Consider the following 17,730-nt stretch of genomic DNA (forward strand, 5'->3'; position numbering starts at 1 on the left):
CTTTGCTCATTAATCCATTGCTCGAGTTGGTCTTCCAACTCGGGCCACCTCGCCTTGTTTCCGTGTTTTTTTTCTTCGTTTTTTTTCACGCGGAAACTCAGCTTCGTCTTCTTGACTTGGCGAAGCTCGTTTTCCTGCTTCCTCCACTTGCGAACCATGGATTCTCACGCGGCTGCTCGATTTCTATGATCCTGCGCGTAACTGATAGCTTGCAGTTTAAACTGTGCTTCGTAAGTGTGTCTCTCCGTAGGTCCCATTTTCAAGGGTCCTTAGCCAAACCGATATTGTTTTTCACAATTCACACTCCAGAAATGCTCCCAGTCAGTCAAGCGTTTATAAAAAAAAAAAAAAAAAAAAAAAAAACACCCCGGTGTGGGGGTGTGGCTTGAGCATTCTCCTTCACGCACCCTCCCCTGTCCTCAGCCACGTCCGCTTTTCCTCTGTGTAAGCAGCGTGTCGGCAGGAAATGCTCCAAAAAAAAAAAAAAGGCAAGCAGAGCGCACATCACACAGCAACACTTATAGATGTTGGAACTCAGTGCACACATATGGCCGCCGCATTATAAGGCGCCCTGTCTATTTTGGAGAAAACTTTTAAGTGCGCCTAATGGTCGTGAAAATACGGTGCTTAAAATGACGTATGTCCTGGAACTAACTTAAAATGGCACCTTGTATTAAACTACAGCCCACAGGGAGCTAAGGATCAGGAAGGCTTTATGTAAGATAAAAAGATCAATAAATCTAAAGAGATGATTACCTTTATTTCAAGTGGAATGACCTCAGATAGCATAGATTGACATTAAAGCTTGAGGGAAAGAGGATCATGGGACATAAAGATGAACCCTGAAGCTCAACTGTCTTGACTTTTCTTAAGACGGGATCCAATTCTTCACATGGTTGTTGTATGAGCTCATGAAAAATACCAGTATTACTCCACCCGTATCATAAATTGTGTATAACTGCTGCCATAGTAGCCTCCACAGTGAAATAAGGAGCCATGGATAGATACAGTAGGATGATGATAACAGCCAACCATGAGTCAGTCGATAAGCTTCTGTTGTCCATCAGGCTTCGTAAGAGGAACATAAGGATGAGTCAGTGAGTAATAGCTTTGCATTCTTCCCCTGGCTTTGCTCTTGTGTGCGAACTTGACTCCCACAGAGACACACCTGACAACATATATAAATGTGTGCCAGTGGAGAAGCTAATCAATCGCGAGTCCAAGTGCAGAGATAATCAGCCAATGAGCCTCTTGGCCTAACTGGTCTCCTTCTTCCATAATTTGAACAAAAACCTCCCCGATGTCAATAGTTTTACTTATCATCTTTGCTTTGGATAGACACCTTTCTGAATGACTTTTACTGATCCATCATAAATCATCTGTGTCCAGGTCCAAGGCATTACGACCAATTGTCACCAGGTATAGGTATCAATCATCAGGTAGCTAGACTACAGTAAATCTCATGGAAACTGCAGTACTTTCTCTTACTGTTTGATGTGTGCTTGTTTTTTTATTTTTCAAATTTTTTTTTTTATTTTTTTTTTTACACATTTTCTTCCATTAGCAATGGTTTGAACTGCACATAAGCCTCCAGCATGACCGTGACCCTTGTGAGGATAAAGTGGTTGAGAAAATAGATGGATGGATAAAACTTTTTTGCTTGATTCTCGACAGGAGGTCCTCAATTTACATTTTGGTTGCGAAATACGACATTTGGAGGTTATAAAGGGAACACGCCATGACAATACGCTATCACACGGCACAACAAGGCAGCGGGGTTACCGCCGTACTGACTGTACTGTACTGTACCGTACGTACTTATGACTTTACTAGCATAGGTTAACGAGAGACTACGGAGCTTTCCGAGTTCAAAGTACATTTTTATTCAATCAAGTTTGGGTTATGTCGTTGCTGTATGAATGGATTTCCCCTTATATCAACATTTACAACTGCTACAATGTTAACAGAAGTAATCCATCTCAATAGCATTGCCTGATTCTGTATTGAGTCATATTGTATGTGTGCATGGCTGTTTGATGTCTAGCACTAAAAATAGTTGCATTATAAGAATTGTGAGGCAATTGTAATTTTGCAATTGAATCCCGGCTGTGTATTAAACATTAAAGCACGAATGAATCATCATCACTGCCTGAGAAATGTTTTTGTTTTTATCTACAGTGAGCTCCTATTGCAGTTTCAGATTCATACTAAAATTACTGAAGTTTTTACTGTATTTTCTATTTTGGTTCAAGAAGTTTCACCTTGGGGAATCCTAATTACAAATGTATTTCATCAGGGGTTGGTCTAGTCCAGTTAATTTCTCCTGACTCGTAATTTCGGACAATTCCATACAAGCAACTTGATGATCTTGAACAGACATTGTTAGCAAGGACTTGGCTAACATCAGTGATTTCTTTTGGATGAAGAAGTTCCACTGGCACACGCCAAAATCTTGTAGAAAGGGGGAGCTAAACTTCATATTTTCTTAAAACTTCACATCTGTAAGTGCAACTGCCAGATGTGTGTTCCAAATGACAGACACATGGATGCTATTTTGTCGTGCACACCCAGCCCTGAAAAATAAATGATGTTTGGCTATGACAAGGTTGGGTGGATTTTATTTTTTGTCTCACCTTTGTCAGCATTTCTTCCACCAGTGTGGATTTGCTGCTGGTGATGAGTCCGCCAAGTGTTTAACCAAGGAGTAAATTGCTGCTTACTTTCTGGCAAATCTCTGATCTTGTGTGAGTCGATGGAGTCAGCGGTGTAGAACTGAGTGCAAAGAGCCTCTGGCTGAGTCTTTGGGAAGACAGCCCAGGTAAGGTAAAGGTTATTTTTACACTGTATATATATATAATATTTACACTGTGCGGTTGTGCAGTAATAACGTCACTTGATGGATGCACATTTGTATGATTGGCCATAACACAGGTGAACAACTACAAACATTTGTCCGTTCCTGTACAGAAACAAAGTGAAAACAACGTGCAATGACAAAGCGTAGCTTAAGTAAGATTGCATTGCCTGGACTGATATTTCCCTAACACGTTCAAAAGGCAGGTAATGTTGCTGCACCTCAAAATTCTTATGAGCTTGCAAATTTCATAGTACAGTAGCCCCCTGCTAGGGAATAGGAACTGAGCCCTGTCACGAATAGTGAGTAATTGAGGTCCCCCTAAAAAAAGGTTTACAACTGCCTACATACATAGGATGAACTGTAAACATACCACAAACTATAATCCAAAACATGTTTCAATCATGTTACAACATTACCCTTTATAATAAATGGCGTACTGATGATTTGAAAAAATGGCATTACGAAGACAAGAACACCTCACCAGCGAGACGTCTCGTTCAGGGGGGCATCCTATCCAGATCCCCGAGCTCACTCAACTCAACTCAATTTTATTTATAGAGCACTTTGATACCAATTACTACTTTCCTATTAACCAGGGCCTTGGTTCCATCTTGTGGCATCTTAGGGCGTTAAACAAAGACAACAAAAATACACAAATAGGTGAGTTTTTCAGTCAATAGCAGAGGATTGGTTCCACAGGGAAACACATAAATGGGTGAAATTATGAATAGTGAACCGCAAATAGGCGTGGATTCACTGTAAAGCCGATCTGTCTGCTTGGAGTGATATTCGCAGATATGCGATTAAATTCCACATTGTATCCAAATACGATCACAACTATTTTACAATCCGATGATATCTCATTCTTTGTTTTGTGTATTTAGTTCTTGCCTACATTATCAAGACACATATCCAAACTGGACAACACGGGAGAGAACAATTGGGTCACTGTTAGTGGAATTGATGCATAATATTGCAGGCTGTGGTTGCTTGCTGACCGCCCGAGGACGTCACCACCGACCACACCAACTGAGCTCCATATGTTGAAACAACATGGTGGCCCTCACTTGTAAGGTCAAGTCACGGTCAAGTAGCCTCACTCCCTTAAGGCCGTCTTTAACATTCAGGCTAAGTACTGTAAATGTTGACTGTTGGTCACACATGTAACACACGCAAATCAAGATTTAACAGTTTTAAAAATGCTCTTCCTTACACCACACATATTTTGTCTTGTGAGTGGGCTTCTGACAAATCTTTCTCTTAACCTTTAATTGTTTGGAAAAGGGAAATATGTTGTTTTTGTAACTGTTTGCCCATTAAAAATTGTCAACACTATACATTTAAAAAAATAAATATTACATATTTTTTCTTCAAAATGTGTTATTCTCATCATTAGATGTGATTATAGTACTACATACGAGTGTAATGATATTTGTATTCGCCCTGGACCGTTACAGTACGGACGTCACGGTGCAACGCTAGCAGTCATACGACGAATAAGCCAGAGTTCGTTGTAGTATCTGCACTCCAAACTAGGTGGCGGTAATGTGCCTTAAACTGTTTGCCAACTACCATTAAACAAAACAGAAAAAGAAATGTTGGGATTGTAAATGAGAAACTGTTCTCAATTGCCTTACCTGGTTAAGTAAAGGTTAAATAAATAAATAAATAAAATAAAATTATGCTTACCTTCAGGTGGTGCATTAAGACTCTACAGCTTCTACCAATTTATCTCATAGTTCTAAATGTTCTACTACTACGACTGTCTGCTGAAAATAAATGACTTGTAAATGAAAATGGATGGATGTAGTAAAGTACAAGCAAGTACGTTATCACAAATATACTAACATATGGTATAGCATACAAACAGTATATAGAATGTGAACAGTGTGGTTTAAGTAATTAAGTGGCTAAATAGTACTAGCTAGTTTAAGTTGAATGCAAGAATCAATCTATGGATGATACACAATCCTACGGATAGTCAAGATGCATTATTCAGCAAGTTCCAAAACACTTTCGTACTGTCATTTATTCATCATAAGCTACACTGTCCCTGTAAGCCCCACGGATGCAATTTGAGTGTAAATGAATGTCTTTTCATCTCGACTGGATTGCTCATAAATTGTTCAGAACAGAAAGATGAAGCACACACCTAATTAGACGGAACAACTCGATCTTTCCGGTGAAACTCGCGGTTGCTATTACCTTCTCATTCTAGCGAGTACTGGCAGCGTCACAGGCTTTTGACGTACCACTAGCAATTTAGAGCATATTTCTCCAATGTTCCAAAATAGGGGAAATAAATAATGTAAGTTGGGGATTGCAAAATTCAAAGTTACTGTGGAAAAGAACTCCCTAGAAACAGACCAGCCTGTGCCTTACAGTGTAAGTAAAAGACTTAAGCGAGGATTGTGGATTTAAAGATCAGTGCAGGGTTAGTGCAAGTCATTTATATTAGCAATTTGAGCCCATTAAAAAGCTCAGGTGCTTTTCTCCTTCAAACCACCTTAATGAATCGCATATGAATTTGCAGTTCTGTGGCATACAAAGAAAGAAAATAACGTATGTGTATATATATTCATTATGTGTTTGCTCTCTGGGTCTGGATTCACTCTTATCTGCTTCAATGGACTTGACATATCTAATTACATTTACATTGAGGGGTTTCATAATGGAAAAATCACACCACAAATTGCATCTGCTCATTTATGTGTGGGACTCCATCATCAACACCAATGTAGCCTGAACAATTAATACTGATGTACATAATAGTTGGGATCAATTGCTATCATAGGCAAAAAAAGAGAACGTTCTTTTAGTAAAGCCTTTAGCTTTGGAATGTACATCCAAATCTATTTTATCATTTAATATTTTTTAAATCATTTGCATTATTTTTTTATGATTATATCAACCTATTATAATAAATTAATAGAACTTAATAACATAAATAATTTGTCTCTGCCTTCCAAATAATTGCGAAAATTGTCATGGTAACTTCAAGCTGATTGTCCTTTGATTTCTTCAGAACTAACAATTTTGGAATGGAATAATAATGGCAATTAAATCCGTTCAAGTACTGAAGGCGGTGCTTTAAGTAACATTTTAACATTGTTAGCAGTCATTCAAAAGTCAAATATATGGTAAGTTAGGTGCTGTTGATAAAAAACAAAACCTATTTAAATGCTTTCTAAGCTTTAGTAGCTAACTTATTAAAAATACACCTCATTTTTTTAACACTGTCGCACAAGCATAAAAAGTTACCTTCCAAGGTAATGTACGATATTGATCCACTACTTTACTGTCCCTGTTAGTAATTATTAAAAAATATATATTTTTTTCTCCATTAAAGACCCTTTGTGGTAACTATTATGTTACATTTCTATACTTTTGATTAAATCCGAGAGATTCTAACAACATTAAATGTGATTACACACTAACATCCGAATAGATGCTGTTGTTCTTTGCGCACGTCAGCATCTGGTTGCTTGGCAATGGGATGCCAAGATAATACACATAATAGACGCCTACTCAACAAAGCCTTTCTGCCTCCCTGAAGTGCTTTATGTTATTGTCTTACAAGTACGTATTGCCGCTCATTTACAGTATGGTAGAAAAAATGTCATGCAACAATCTTTAATGTCTATATAAAGAACATATTTACATGAGTTGTTTTTAAATTAAACTATAACAGACTAGAGTAATTATAATTTGATGAAATGTGGTAATGATAATGCATTTTTACGACCACTGTCCAATTACCATTAACTGGATAATTTGGTGTATTTAAAAATGATTAAATGTGCGTTTGGGGTCTATAATGCAGTGTGCAAAATCTGTATTCGTTGCCTGGTTGTTATAAGAGCAACTCGCTGATCTCCTGACCCAATTCTGGCCATCCTACTTACATGATGTTGAGTGCCAAGCGTGATGGATTTCTTCCCCGAATTTCATCCTAATCCCCCCCCCCCCCCCCCCCTTTCATCCAAAGTAATTTTTTTGTGCTGATTTTTGTCGCAACTTCCGCTCTTCGGGGCCAAGCAAATCCCAGCAATTTTGGATATTTCATTTGCATATTGGGTTTCAGATGTGCCAGGGGCCGATACAGTAGGTCATGAGCTTCAACTCAAATGACACGACAAGACACAGGGATGAGTTGTATTTCAGTGTAGTCTGGCCCTCACAATCAACTGGTGTTGCTAACGGAAAGGAGATTTTTAGTTCAGTTCGTTGGTTTCTAATCAATTTATTATGTTTTGAAAATCAACTCTGTTTTACTTAACCAATTTATTCTTGTATATTTTTGTAATTGTTCCACCCCCCGTTTTTGCTACTAGATTGTCACAGTTACCCATTGTCACAATCTGGTACGTTGCGTTTGTTTTCATTGTTTGCCTTTAGTATTTTTGACCCACACCTGGACTTGTTGCGCACTCAGCTACACGACTATCTGACTTGCACAAACGTTTATGTTGTTAGAGAATTGCTTTGTATGGATCAGTGGTGATTCTGCATTAGAGGCAGGGGTGACATATATTTCCAATATATATGTTATCTTGAAAACAGAGCAAGGATTCATTTTTTACAGTGCTGTCTTATAGTGCATTCAAACAGCCTATGGCATATGGCTGAATTTGTTGTATTGACAAAATAATCAGAACAATGCCATTGATCTACATTGGTACACTTGCCAACTGGTCCAAAATGTATATAAATTGTTACTGAGCAAAAATATAAATGTAGCACTTTTCCCACCATGTTTCAAAAGCTAAACTCAAGCATCAGAGAGTTGTTCTATGTACATCAATCTAAATATTTATTAGTGACCACTTCTCTTTTGCCAAAATAATCCATCCACATCATGTCTAGAATATTAACATGCTGATTAGACAGCACGATTATTACACGAACAAAAACTCAAAACGCACCTGTTTCACTCAATTTTTTATGTCTAGAGTCCTTTGTTCTGTGTTCTTATCTGTCTACTTTATGTAAAGCTATAATTCTTATTATTATTTTTATGTATGTCTTAGGCTGCCCACAATAAAAGGCCATTCTAAAATGTGCAGCTTTACTGCTTTCCAGTGCATTTCATGTAATGGTTTTGGTCGATTAAACGTTGTGCAAAATCCTCTCATCAGTCTTTCTTTAACACATGGAATATCTTTGAGTTGGAAATAATGATTTAGTAAATATATTTAGATAGGTGCTAAAAAAAAAACAGATGAACTACAAATTTCCCAAAGTGCAATACCACACTGGGCAACTATGAAGACGAAAAGAATCTGTATCGACTCCTCAAAATTTTCTCCTCTTCTCAACATTAATTCCAGTCTGCCTCAGGAGTGCCAATGATTTGCCATAATAGCCATTAAGATGTTACGGTTTTCAATAAGCTTTTATAGAGTATGGACATCTGAGGCCTATTTCGCAAAAGGAACTGATGAGACATCAGTGTGGTTTGTAAAGTGCACCGTCAACGGTAAGCTTGCAAGTAAGTCAATTAGCTCAATTGTTTTATAGTGGTTGGAGCGCAGATGAAGTTTGGAATGACATTTTTATATATTAGAAGTCAACAACCGGTACTCTAAAAAACAAACTGAATCTAGATATAGCAGCATCAACAGACTCATTAAAAGTCGGAAGCAGTTATGAGAACTTTAAACACCATAATACAGTAATTGAAATTTAAGAGTCAGTCCTTAATTGTTCTCTAATTAAACAACCAGCTTTCATCAATTTGAATATACCGCAGAGTTCATTTTCTAAGTCTGATGGTGTGCCACATAGCGTGCTACTCTCTGAAACTACTCTTGTGTTCCTCCAATAATAGAATTGCTCAAATAAAATAAAGATATTCTAAAAATAAGCCATAATACAAAGCACAGATATCACTTAATAGATTTTACAATAGTTCTTATTATGTTGGACTTTTATTCATAAAGATCAATATCACTTGTAATAATCTTATAGCCAACGCGTCCAATCAGATTGTTCCTATTGTATCCCTGTGGTGCACAAGGGGGAATGATAGCAGGCTATCTGGAAATTGCTGGAATTGTACAAAAATGTGTAGCTAAGATGAAGAATGACGGTTCAGTGAGGAGTAAAGGGTTTATTCCAATTCGTGATTTATTTTATTTTATTTTTTTTGACTGCTTTAAAACCATTTGAATTGTATTAATTTGTCTTTTGTTTTATCCATTCATCATCTATTCATCCATTTCTCAAACACGTATATATAGCGTGAGTCTGTGTGATTCTTCATTTAAATCCAGGTTTTATGTGACTCGTCTGGTCATCAAGCTTTGAGTACTTTCAGTAATTTTGGTTTCAATATAAATCAAGTAAATACTTTACAAAAAAGTAAATGATTTGAAGAAACATTTAGTTTTTGATGCTTCCTGGATCAAGAGCCATAGTCAGGTCACTTCATCAGTGTTATATTATTAGCTTTGGGGCAACATCGCATCTCACATCAATAACTTTGCCTATCTGTGTCTAATGAGATCATTACCCGGCAAGAGAAAACTGTTGAGTCATTGACATCAAAAATAAAACTGGATAAAATAGTGGCTGAGTGAAACCTCACCTGAGCCCATAGAGCACAGTACCATCCGGGTGCAGTCGGATCATTCTGTTTTTCACAGTGACACCGTGGACGAAAGACTTCTTGTCGTTGAGGAAGTAGGTGTCAGGCACCCACAGCTGGTCGGCCACGCGGTTATCTAAGGTCAGGTTGAGGGGAATCTCTGAATAGGACAAGCGCTTATCTCGCCAGGCCTGCTGGAAGTACATCGTCAGTGTGTAGTCCTGTAAGCGAGGGAACAAAAGAGGATGCGCAGTGACAAAAAGAAGTTTAACGTGGTAAAAGAGATAAATGAAGTATGGATGTGGGAGAAAAGAGAGAGGAGAGAGGGTTACACTTAAAAGCAAGCATTTTACACAGCTGTTCTGTGATATAGTACTTCTACATGGCCACCTTTCATTTAAGAACCACACTGGCCTTCAATATTAGATGAAGCCAACTTAAAATGCGAGCGTAACAGCACAAGTATAAAGAAAAAGAACTGTCAGAACAAATCTGAAGGACATGCCTTCTCTTTCTAGCATTGGGAGAAGTGAGAAGACACTGAAATGTGCCTTACCATACTTTATTATACAGAAAACCCTTTTGAACATATTTTCCGCCATGTGCTGTCATCATAGTGTACATTTACTGTTTTAAACATCGGTTGCTCGACTACTAACTTCTGTGTAATTTTGCCAGTTACTCTGAGATGTCTATCCTTAGTTGATTCTGTTTTCATTATTTCTTGTTTTGAACATATTTTCCACCATGTGCTGCCATCACAGTGTATATTTACTGTACTGCGTTGTCTATATTAAACATTGGTTGTTAGGCTACTAACTGCTGTGTAATCTTGGCAGTTACTCTGACACGTCAATCCCTAGTTGATTCTGTTTGCATTATTTCTTATGTGGAAAATAGAATACATATCGAAACAAATCAAAGATTAAACATCCTCCGAACGGGTTGTTTACAATGTTCTAGGGTCCAATGTTCTGGTTGTCACTTTCCTTGTTAATTTTTATTAGATTTATAGAATCCTGGCAAATCAGACGCAGCTGAGACGACACATCAGCCTACATAGGTTTGCTATATCAAGACAGACATGCCAAATACATGTAAGTGGTACATGTTGGCAGGAACGGCCCCCCCAATCAGAACCCGAGCGGTGTTCTGTTATTGGACTTCTGTGCTCATCACGGATTGTCCATAACGAACACCATGTTCAAGCATAAGGGTGTCCACACGTGCACTTGGCACCAGGACACCCTAGGTCGCAGTTCGATGATCGACTTTGTGGTCGTGTCATCGGACTTGCGACCGCATGTGTTGGACACTCAGGGGAAGAGAGGGGCTAAGATGTCAACTGATCACCACCTGGTGGTGAGTTGGCTCCGATGGTGGGGGAAGATGCCGGTCCGACGTGGCAAGCCCAAACATATTGTGTGATATTATATATCTGCTGGGAACGTCTGGCAGAATCCTCTGTCAGAAGGAGTTTCAACTCCCACCTCCGACAGAACTTTGCTCAAGTTCCGGGGGAGGCGGGGGTCATCGATTCCGAGTGGACCATGTTCCACACCTCCATTGCTGAGGGGGCCGACCGGAGCTCTGGCCTGTCGTGGCGGCAATCCCCGAACCCGTTGGTGGACACCAACGGTGAGGGATGCCGTCAAGCTGAAGAAGGAGTCCTATCGGGCCTTTTTGGCCTGGGGGACTCCTGAGGCAGCTGATGGTTACCGGCTGGCCAAGCGGAATGCAGCTCTGGTGGTCGCTGAAGCAAAAACTATGGGAGGAGTTCGGTGAGGCCATGGAGGAAGACTTCCGTACAGCTTTGAAGAAATTTTGGTCCACCATCCGGCGTCTCAGGAGAGGAAAGCAGTGCACCACCAACACTGTGTACAGTGGGGATGGGGTGCTGCTGACCTCGACTCGGGACGTTGTGAGTCGGTGGGGAGAATACTTCGAAGATCTCCTCAATTCCACCGACACGCCTTCTCATGAGGAAGCAGAGTGTGGGTTCTCTGAGGCGGGCTCTCCTAACTCTGGGTTTGAGGTCATCGAGATAGTTAAGCAGCTCCTCGGTGACAGGGCCCAGGGGGTGGATGAGATTTGCCCGGAGTTCCTTAAGGCTCTGGATGTTGTGGGGGTGTCCTGGTTGACACGCCTCTGCAACATCGCGTGGACATCAGGGACAGTGCCTCTGAATTGGCAGACTGGGGGTCCGGAGGGTGTGTTCCAACTACAGGGGTATCACACTCCTCAGCCTCCCTGGTGAGGTCTATTCAGGGGTGCTGGAGAGGAGGGTCCGTCGGGAAGTCGAATCTCAGATTCAGGAGGAGCAGTGTAGTTTTCGTCCTGGGCGTGGAACAGTGGACCGCAGGGTCCTCGAGGGTGCATGGGAGTTCACCCAACCAGTCTACATCTGTTTTGTGGACTTGGAGAAGGCGTTCAAGCGTGTCCCTCGGGGAGTCCTGTGGAGGGTGCTTCGGGAGTATGGTGTACCGGACCCCCTGATACGGGCTGTTCGGTCCCTGTACGACCGGAGTTAGAGTTTGGTCCGCATATCCGGCAGTAAGTTGGCCTCGTTCCCGGTGAGGGTTGGACTCCGCCAAGGCTGCCCTTTATCACCGATTCTGTTCATAACTTTTATGGACAGAATTTGTGTGAAGAGTGTGAAGCGGCTGGGATGAGAATCAGCACCTCCAAATCTGAGACCATGGTCCTCAGTCGGAAAAGTGTGGCGTCCCCTCTCCAGGTCTGGGATGAGATCCTGCCCCAAGTGGAGGAGTTCAAGTATCTTGGGGTCCTGTTCACGAGTGAGGGAAGAATGGAACGGGAGATCGACAGTCGGATCGGTGCAGTGTCTGCAGTTATGCAGCCTTTGTATCGGTCCGTTGTGGTAAAGAAGGAGCTAAGCCGAAAGGCGAAGCTCTCGATTTACCGGTCGATCTACGTTCCTACCCTCACATATGGTCACAAGCTGTGGGTCGTGACCAAAAGAACAAGATCCCGGATACAAGCGGCCGAAATGAGTTTCCTCCGCAGGGTGTCCGGGCTCTCCCTTAGAGATAGGGTGAGAAGCTCGGTCATCCGGGAGGATCTCAGAGTAGAGCCGTTGCTCCTTCACATCGAGAGGAGCCAGATGAGGTGGCTGGGGCATCTGATTCGGATGCCTCCCGGACGCCTCCCTGGTGAGGTGTTCCGGGCACGTCCCACCGGGAGGAGACCCCGGGGACGACCCAGGACACGCTGGAGAGACTACGTCCTTCGGATGGCCTGGGAACGCCTCGAGATCCCCCCGGAAGAGCTGGATGAAGTGGCTGGGGAGAGAGAAGTCTGGGTGTCCCTGCTAAAGCTACTGCCCCCGTGACCCGACCCGGATAAGTGGTAGAAAATGGATGGATGGATGGATGGTACATGTAGTGGCCTGTCTTTTTGTAGTAGCTTGTAATTTAATAAGACGTATCTCCCACATGCCACGGAAAAGCTAATAGATCACAATAAAACGGTCACAGATTGTCAAAATAAATCCTATTTTGTAAGAGCTTCAAGGAATGAAAAGGTCATTTGGCCTCAGTGGTACACACTGATTTGTGACTAAAGCATGATCAATTGTTTTTCCACTGCTGCGGAAAGTAAAAGAACAAGATGGCAAAGTTTAGTTGCATGGGCACCGCTGTATAAATATTGCAATATTGTAGATTGTTGGTGGAGAGCAGATGGCATAATGTTCCCCAAACAGCGAAGTTAGCATGTTAAGACACACACACACACCCCCATTAGCTTCTAATGGAGCTGCTTCAAACCAGTACGTCTGCTACGGAACTTCTATACATGATACAGTCTGAGCAGTGGCGAGCCGAACATTTGGTACCTGGGCCTTCACCGACCCAACTTCATCCACCTCTTAATACTGCCGTGTTCATGTTGCAATTACAGTATACAAGCCCTAGCTTGACTTATGAGTTTAAATCCTTCTGTGACCATGCTTGCACCTCAAAAGGCAGCTCAAATAATCTTTCTCTATTAAAATGAATGGAAATGCCATTAACCTGTTCCGGTGCCTTAAAATAATATCAAAAATAGCACTCTACATTATTGTACTTTACAGAAATATACAGTAATAACATAATTCAAAAGAATGTCAATGTTAATAATTAAATAGTTTGTGCATCATGATAATTCAATGGGCATTGTGCTGCTTATTCCTGCATGCACACCTTGGCCACCAGGAGCAGTATAATACAGACACACCATGTAGATTTGATGATGATACACAGATGACCGTCTCAACCAAACTGAATTAACATACATTTTTAAAAAAAATTTTTTTTTTTTTGGCAAAGGTTAAAGAATATATGCTGGTCAGTTTTGTTGTATGCTCTATCAATCTTTTTTTTCATTTTTTATTTTTTTTAGCCTTGTATGCTCTCTCTGCATGTGTTGCTACTGCTTGTGTTCAAGTATCATCAGAATCATCTTTATTTGCCAAGTATGTCCAAAAAACACAAGGAATTATTCTCCGGTAGTTGGAGCTGCTCTGGTACGACAACAGACAGTCAATTTACAGAACACTTTGGAGACAGAAAGACATTGACAAAAAAAAACTGTCACTGAGCAGTAAATGGTTGCTAGTTATCTGTTAAATATAAGTTGTTTGAAGATTTATAATTACCGGGACATGGATGCTAGTTTCCTTAGCCTTCCTGTGTTTATGTTTTGCATTGTGTGTAAGCATTAAGCTAGCTAAACTTTTCTTCGACAAAGTAAATGTGATTTGGTTAAATGCACAGTTAATTCTCCTTGTTTCATGTTTAGTTTCAAGTGAACTTCAACTGGGAGTGACAAAAAAAGCTTGAAGCAACCACCTGGCCTCTTTGAAGAATTGTTGACTATATCTGCAAAACTGCTGCTTGTTGTGAAGTTCGCTTCCACCATACATAGAGCTCATAACTAAAATTTTTGCTCACAACTCAAGACACGAGTGATGGGTCTTATCCCGGAAAAATCATAATTTGGGTCAATTGCTGAGGCACCACTGTACAGTACTATACAAAAACGGAATATAACAGCTTGCAAGTGTGCCGTGTACATCACAGCTCAACATCTGAATCAATACTTATTTAATAGCGTGACAAAATTGTGAAAAAAAAATGAAAATAACGTACATCATACTCACCAGAGATGCTGATTATTAAATGTGTGCAAATTGCTACGGACATGTTTACCTAGTCACAATTAGCTAGAGACACATACACACAAAGCGGAAACCTGTTAATAATTCATAAACAGGAATTCCTTTTTCATCGCCTGTGAAATTCTGCAAGATAAATCTAGGACACCATCAGCCCCCACAATCATTCAGTAAAAAAATAATCTTTTTATATAAACTATAACTCTCACATAAACTTCCTTTCTCAAGGAACTTTCTTTTGCCATGACTGACATACCCATTTCCTGGCAAAGAAACTTGAGCATGCATTTTTGAACATGTCTGGTAGATACAAACGCGATTATTTCAGAGCACCTTCGGGACTCGCATGTCGCCTGGAGGAGTTTGGGTAGCAGGATCATCTTTTATCCACTTCCAATTTGACACATTTTGTCATACTTGTTGTGAGGCGGCACGGTGGACGACTGGTTAGAGCGTCAGCCTCACAGTTCTGAGGACCCGGGTTCAATCACTGGCCCCGCCTGTGTGGAGTTTGCATGTTCTCCCCGTCCGTGCCTGCGTGGGTTTTCTCCGGGCGCTCCTGTTTCCTCCCACATCCCAACAACATGCATTAATTGGAGACTCTAAATTGCCCGTAGGCATGACTGTGACTGTGAATGGTTGTTTGTTTCTATGTGCCCTGCGATTGGCTGGCAACCAGTTCAGGGTGTACCCCGCCTCCTGCCCGATGACAGCTGGGATAGGCTCCAGCATGCCCGCGACCCTAGTGAGGAGAAGCGGCTCAGAAAATGGATGGATGGATGTTGTGAACCTTATGTAAAACCTTCCACTTGAAATTTTACATAATGTTGCATGGTAGCATTTTTGGCATTTGGCAGTGTAATTAGAACAATTAACGGTTAAAAACTTGATGTGTGATGTGTCACTGTACTAAAATATCTGGTATGACTTGGAGAAACTATTTTTCTTTTTTTTTTGTTCCCACTCACACCAACTTCTCGCTGCACGTGCTGCTTTCGCAACACTTCCATTTCCAGTTGACGGTTATGTAACAGCTCACACTGGCATGCTGTGGATTGCAGCACGTGTGGGTGAAGAGATGCTTTTTACCACGAAGCGTTTTAAACAAGCTTCTCTGAACCCTCCAATACAGACCATCTCGAGTGTTTTCTGACGCATGCTTATAATTAGTCTTTAAAAGGCTTCAACACTGATGACACAAGCATTACAGATAGTCCAAGCCACTTAAATTCTTGTTTTGGTGGGATATTAATAATTATAGAGACTCTATTTCAAAGCAAGCTGATGAGAATAGAATTTAGTCCGAGATGGTACAAAAACAGGTGGCACGGTGGATGACTGGTTAGAGCGTCCGCCTCACAGTTCTGAGGACCAGGGTTCAGTCCCCGGCCCCGCCTGTGTGCAGTTTGCATGTTTTCTCCGGGCACTCCGGTTTCCTCCCACATCCCAAAAGCATGCATGGTAGGTTAATTGAAAGCTCTAAATTGCCCGCAGGTGTGAATGTGAGTGCAAATGGTTGTTTGTTTGTCTGTGCCCTGCGATTGGCTGGCAACCAGTTCAGGGTGTACCCCGCCTCCTGCCCAATGATAGCTGGGATAAGCTCCAGCACGCCTGCGACCCTAGTGAGGAGAAGCGGCTCAGAAAATGGATGGATGGATGGTACAAAAACATGAACGTTGTATTTTATTTTATTTTTATTTTTTTTTAACCTTCCTATTTACCTCGGTAGGATTTTAATCATCCCACCAATTCAATTCAAGTATATTTTGCCATAATAAATGAGACTAGTGGGTGGAAGTTTAAGGTTGCGGGAACACACTCCCTTGGGGTGCACCAGAGGATTCATGGGGAGGTGCAGCAACCTGAGAAAAAGAAATTAAAGGAAAAAACACATTTTAATACTTCAAACATACTGTATATAAAGAAACTATGAGTGTAAAAGTCCCCTTTAATCCTTTTTAAGTGGACATGACAGCATTGCCAGGGTTGGTTAGGGTTCATAGCATTCATTAATTTTGGTTGAGTAAACAAACGTCCCTCTTATACAATACCTCTGAAATAAGAAACCTCCTATGAGCCTGGAGCAGTGATTCTCAGTGTGGTACGTGTACCACTAGTGCTACGCAGGCTCGCGCTAGCAAAAGAATCTCTGAATTAAATGTTCAAACTGTGCATAATGTTACAATGGATTTTTTTTTTTCCAAGTACTGTCAATTTTTTTTAAGTATAGCTAAGTTGTATTTAACTTAAGTACAATGAATTGTATTGTGTATTATTCTTTTAGAACTGTTGTGTTTTCAGACATTTATGTAGGTGGAATTATATTTAAGTTTTATGTGAAATACATTTGCATGGTATATGTTTTTAAGTACAGTTTTTTTTCCTATATTTAAGCGCAGTGTTAATGTTAATATAATTTTGAATTAAATGCCTCGATATATAACAGTACAGATTTTTTTGTGTAATCGTGCTAATAAATTTACTGATCCACATTTTAGTTTTTTGTCTAATTACTAACTATAATGATTCCTTTTTGTACAAAATCCTACAAAATGTTGCGGTAATAGACTCCACAGAGACCATTCTGCCTTGCAGTCTTAGAACTCATGGTTTTATCTGAAGACGTTCTGCAGAATGCATAATTCCGCCCATCACTTCCAGTCCACTTTTAAATCTGGATTCATCTCAAATAGACAACTGACAATCACTTTGGAGTAGAGTGGGTGCTGCGTAAGTGTGGCAGGATTTTAAACATTTCTATTGTCATCCCCCACAGCCTTTTATTGCAGCCTTATCTACTTGAGGAAGTTGTGGCTTGCTTTGTATGATGGGCTCTGTGGAGGTGACACTGTGCCTTCGCCAAACTTTCCTAAAAGATGACTATTGTCTGCCTCGTCGCGTTGTGGGAGGAGGAGGAGGATCTAAATTAGCAGAGCGACTGCAGTGACAGTGTGTGTGCATGGAAGTGCAAGTGAGGCTGTCATAATAACAGTCGTAATGAACATCACCACATAAACTGTGCTAGCAGAGAGTGGGAGAGAGATGCAAAGCCAAAAGTAAGCAGGACTGATGCGGGAAGAATGACGGTAATTTATGAACATGCTGCAG

General features: G+C 40.8%; 1 protein-coding gene across 1 annotated transcript in view; it reads right to left on the reverse strand.

Annotated features, from left to right (window-relative positions):
• LOC133416248 (gamma-aminobutyric acid receptor subunit beta-2) overlaps positions 1-17,730 on the reverse strand; it is a 61,288-nt gene that overhangs the window by 27,080 nt on the left and 16,478 nt on the right. The window contains exon 4 of the mRNA XM_061703028.1: positions 9,447-9,667. Coding sequence (XP_061559012.1) covers positions 9,447-9,667 — 221 coding nt within the window. The remainder of the gene's footprint in view (positions 1-9,446; positions 9,668-17,730) is intronic.

Source organism: Phycodurus eques, chromosome 17, assembly GCF_024500275.1.
Source record: "Phycodurus eques isolate BA_2022a chromosome 17, UOR_Pequ_1.1, whole genome shotgun sequence".
Taxonomy (NCBI): domain Eukaryota; kingdom Metazoa; phylum Chordata; class Actinopteri; order Syngnathiformes; family Syngnathidae; genus Phycodurus; species Phycodurus eques.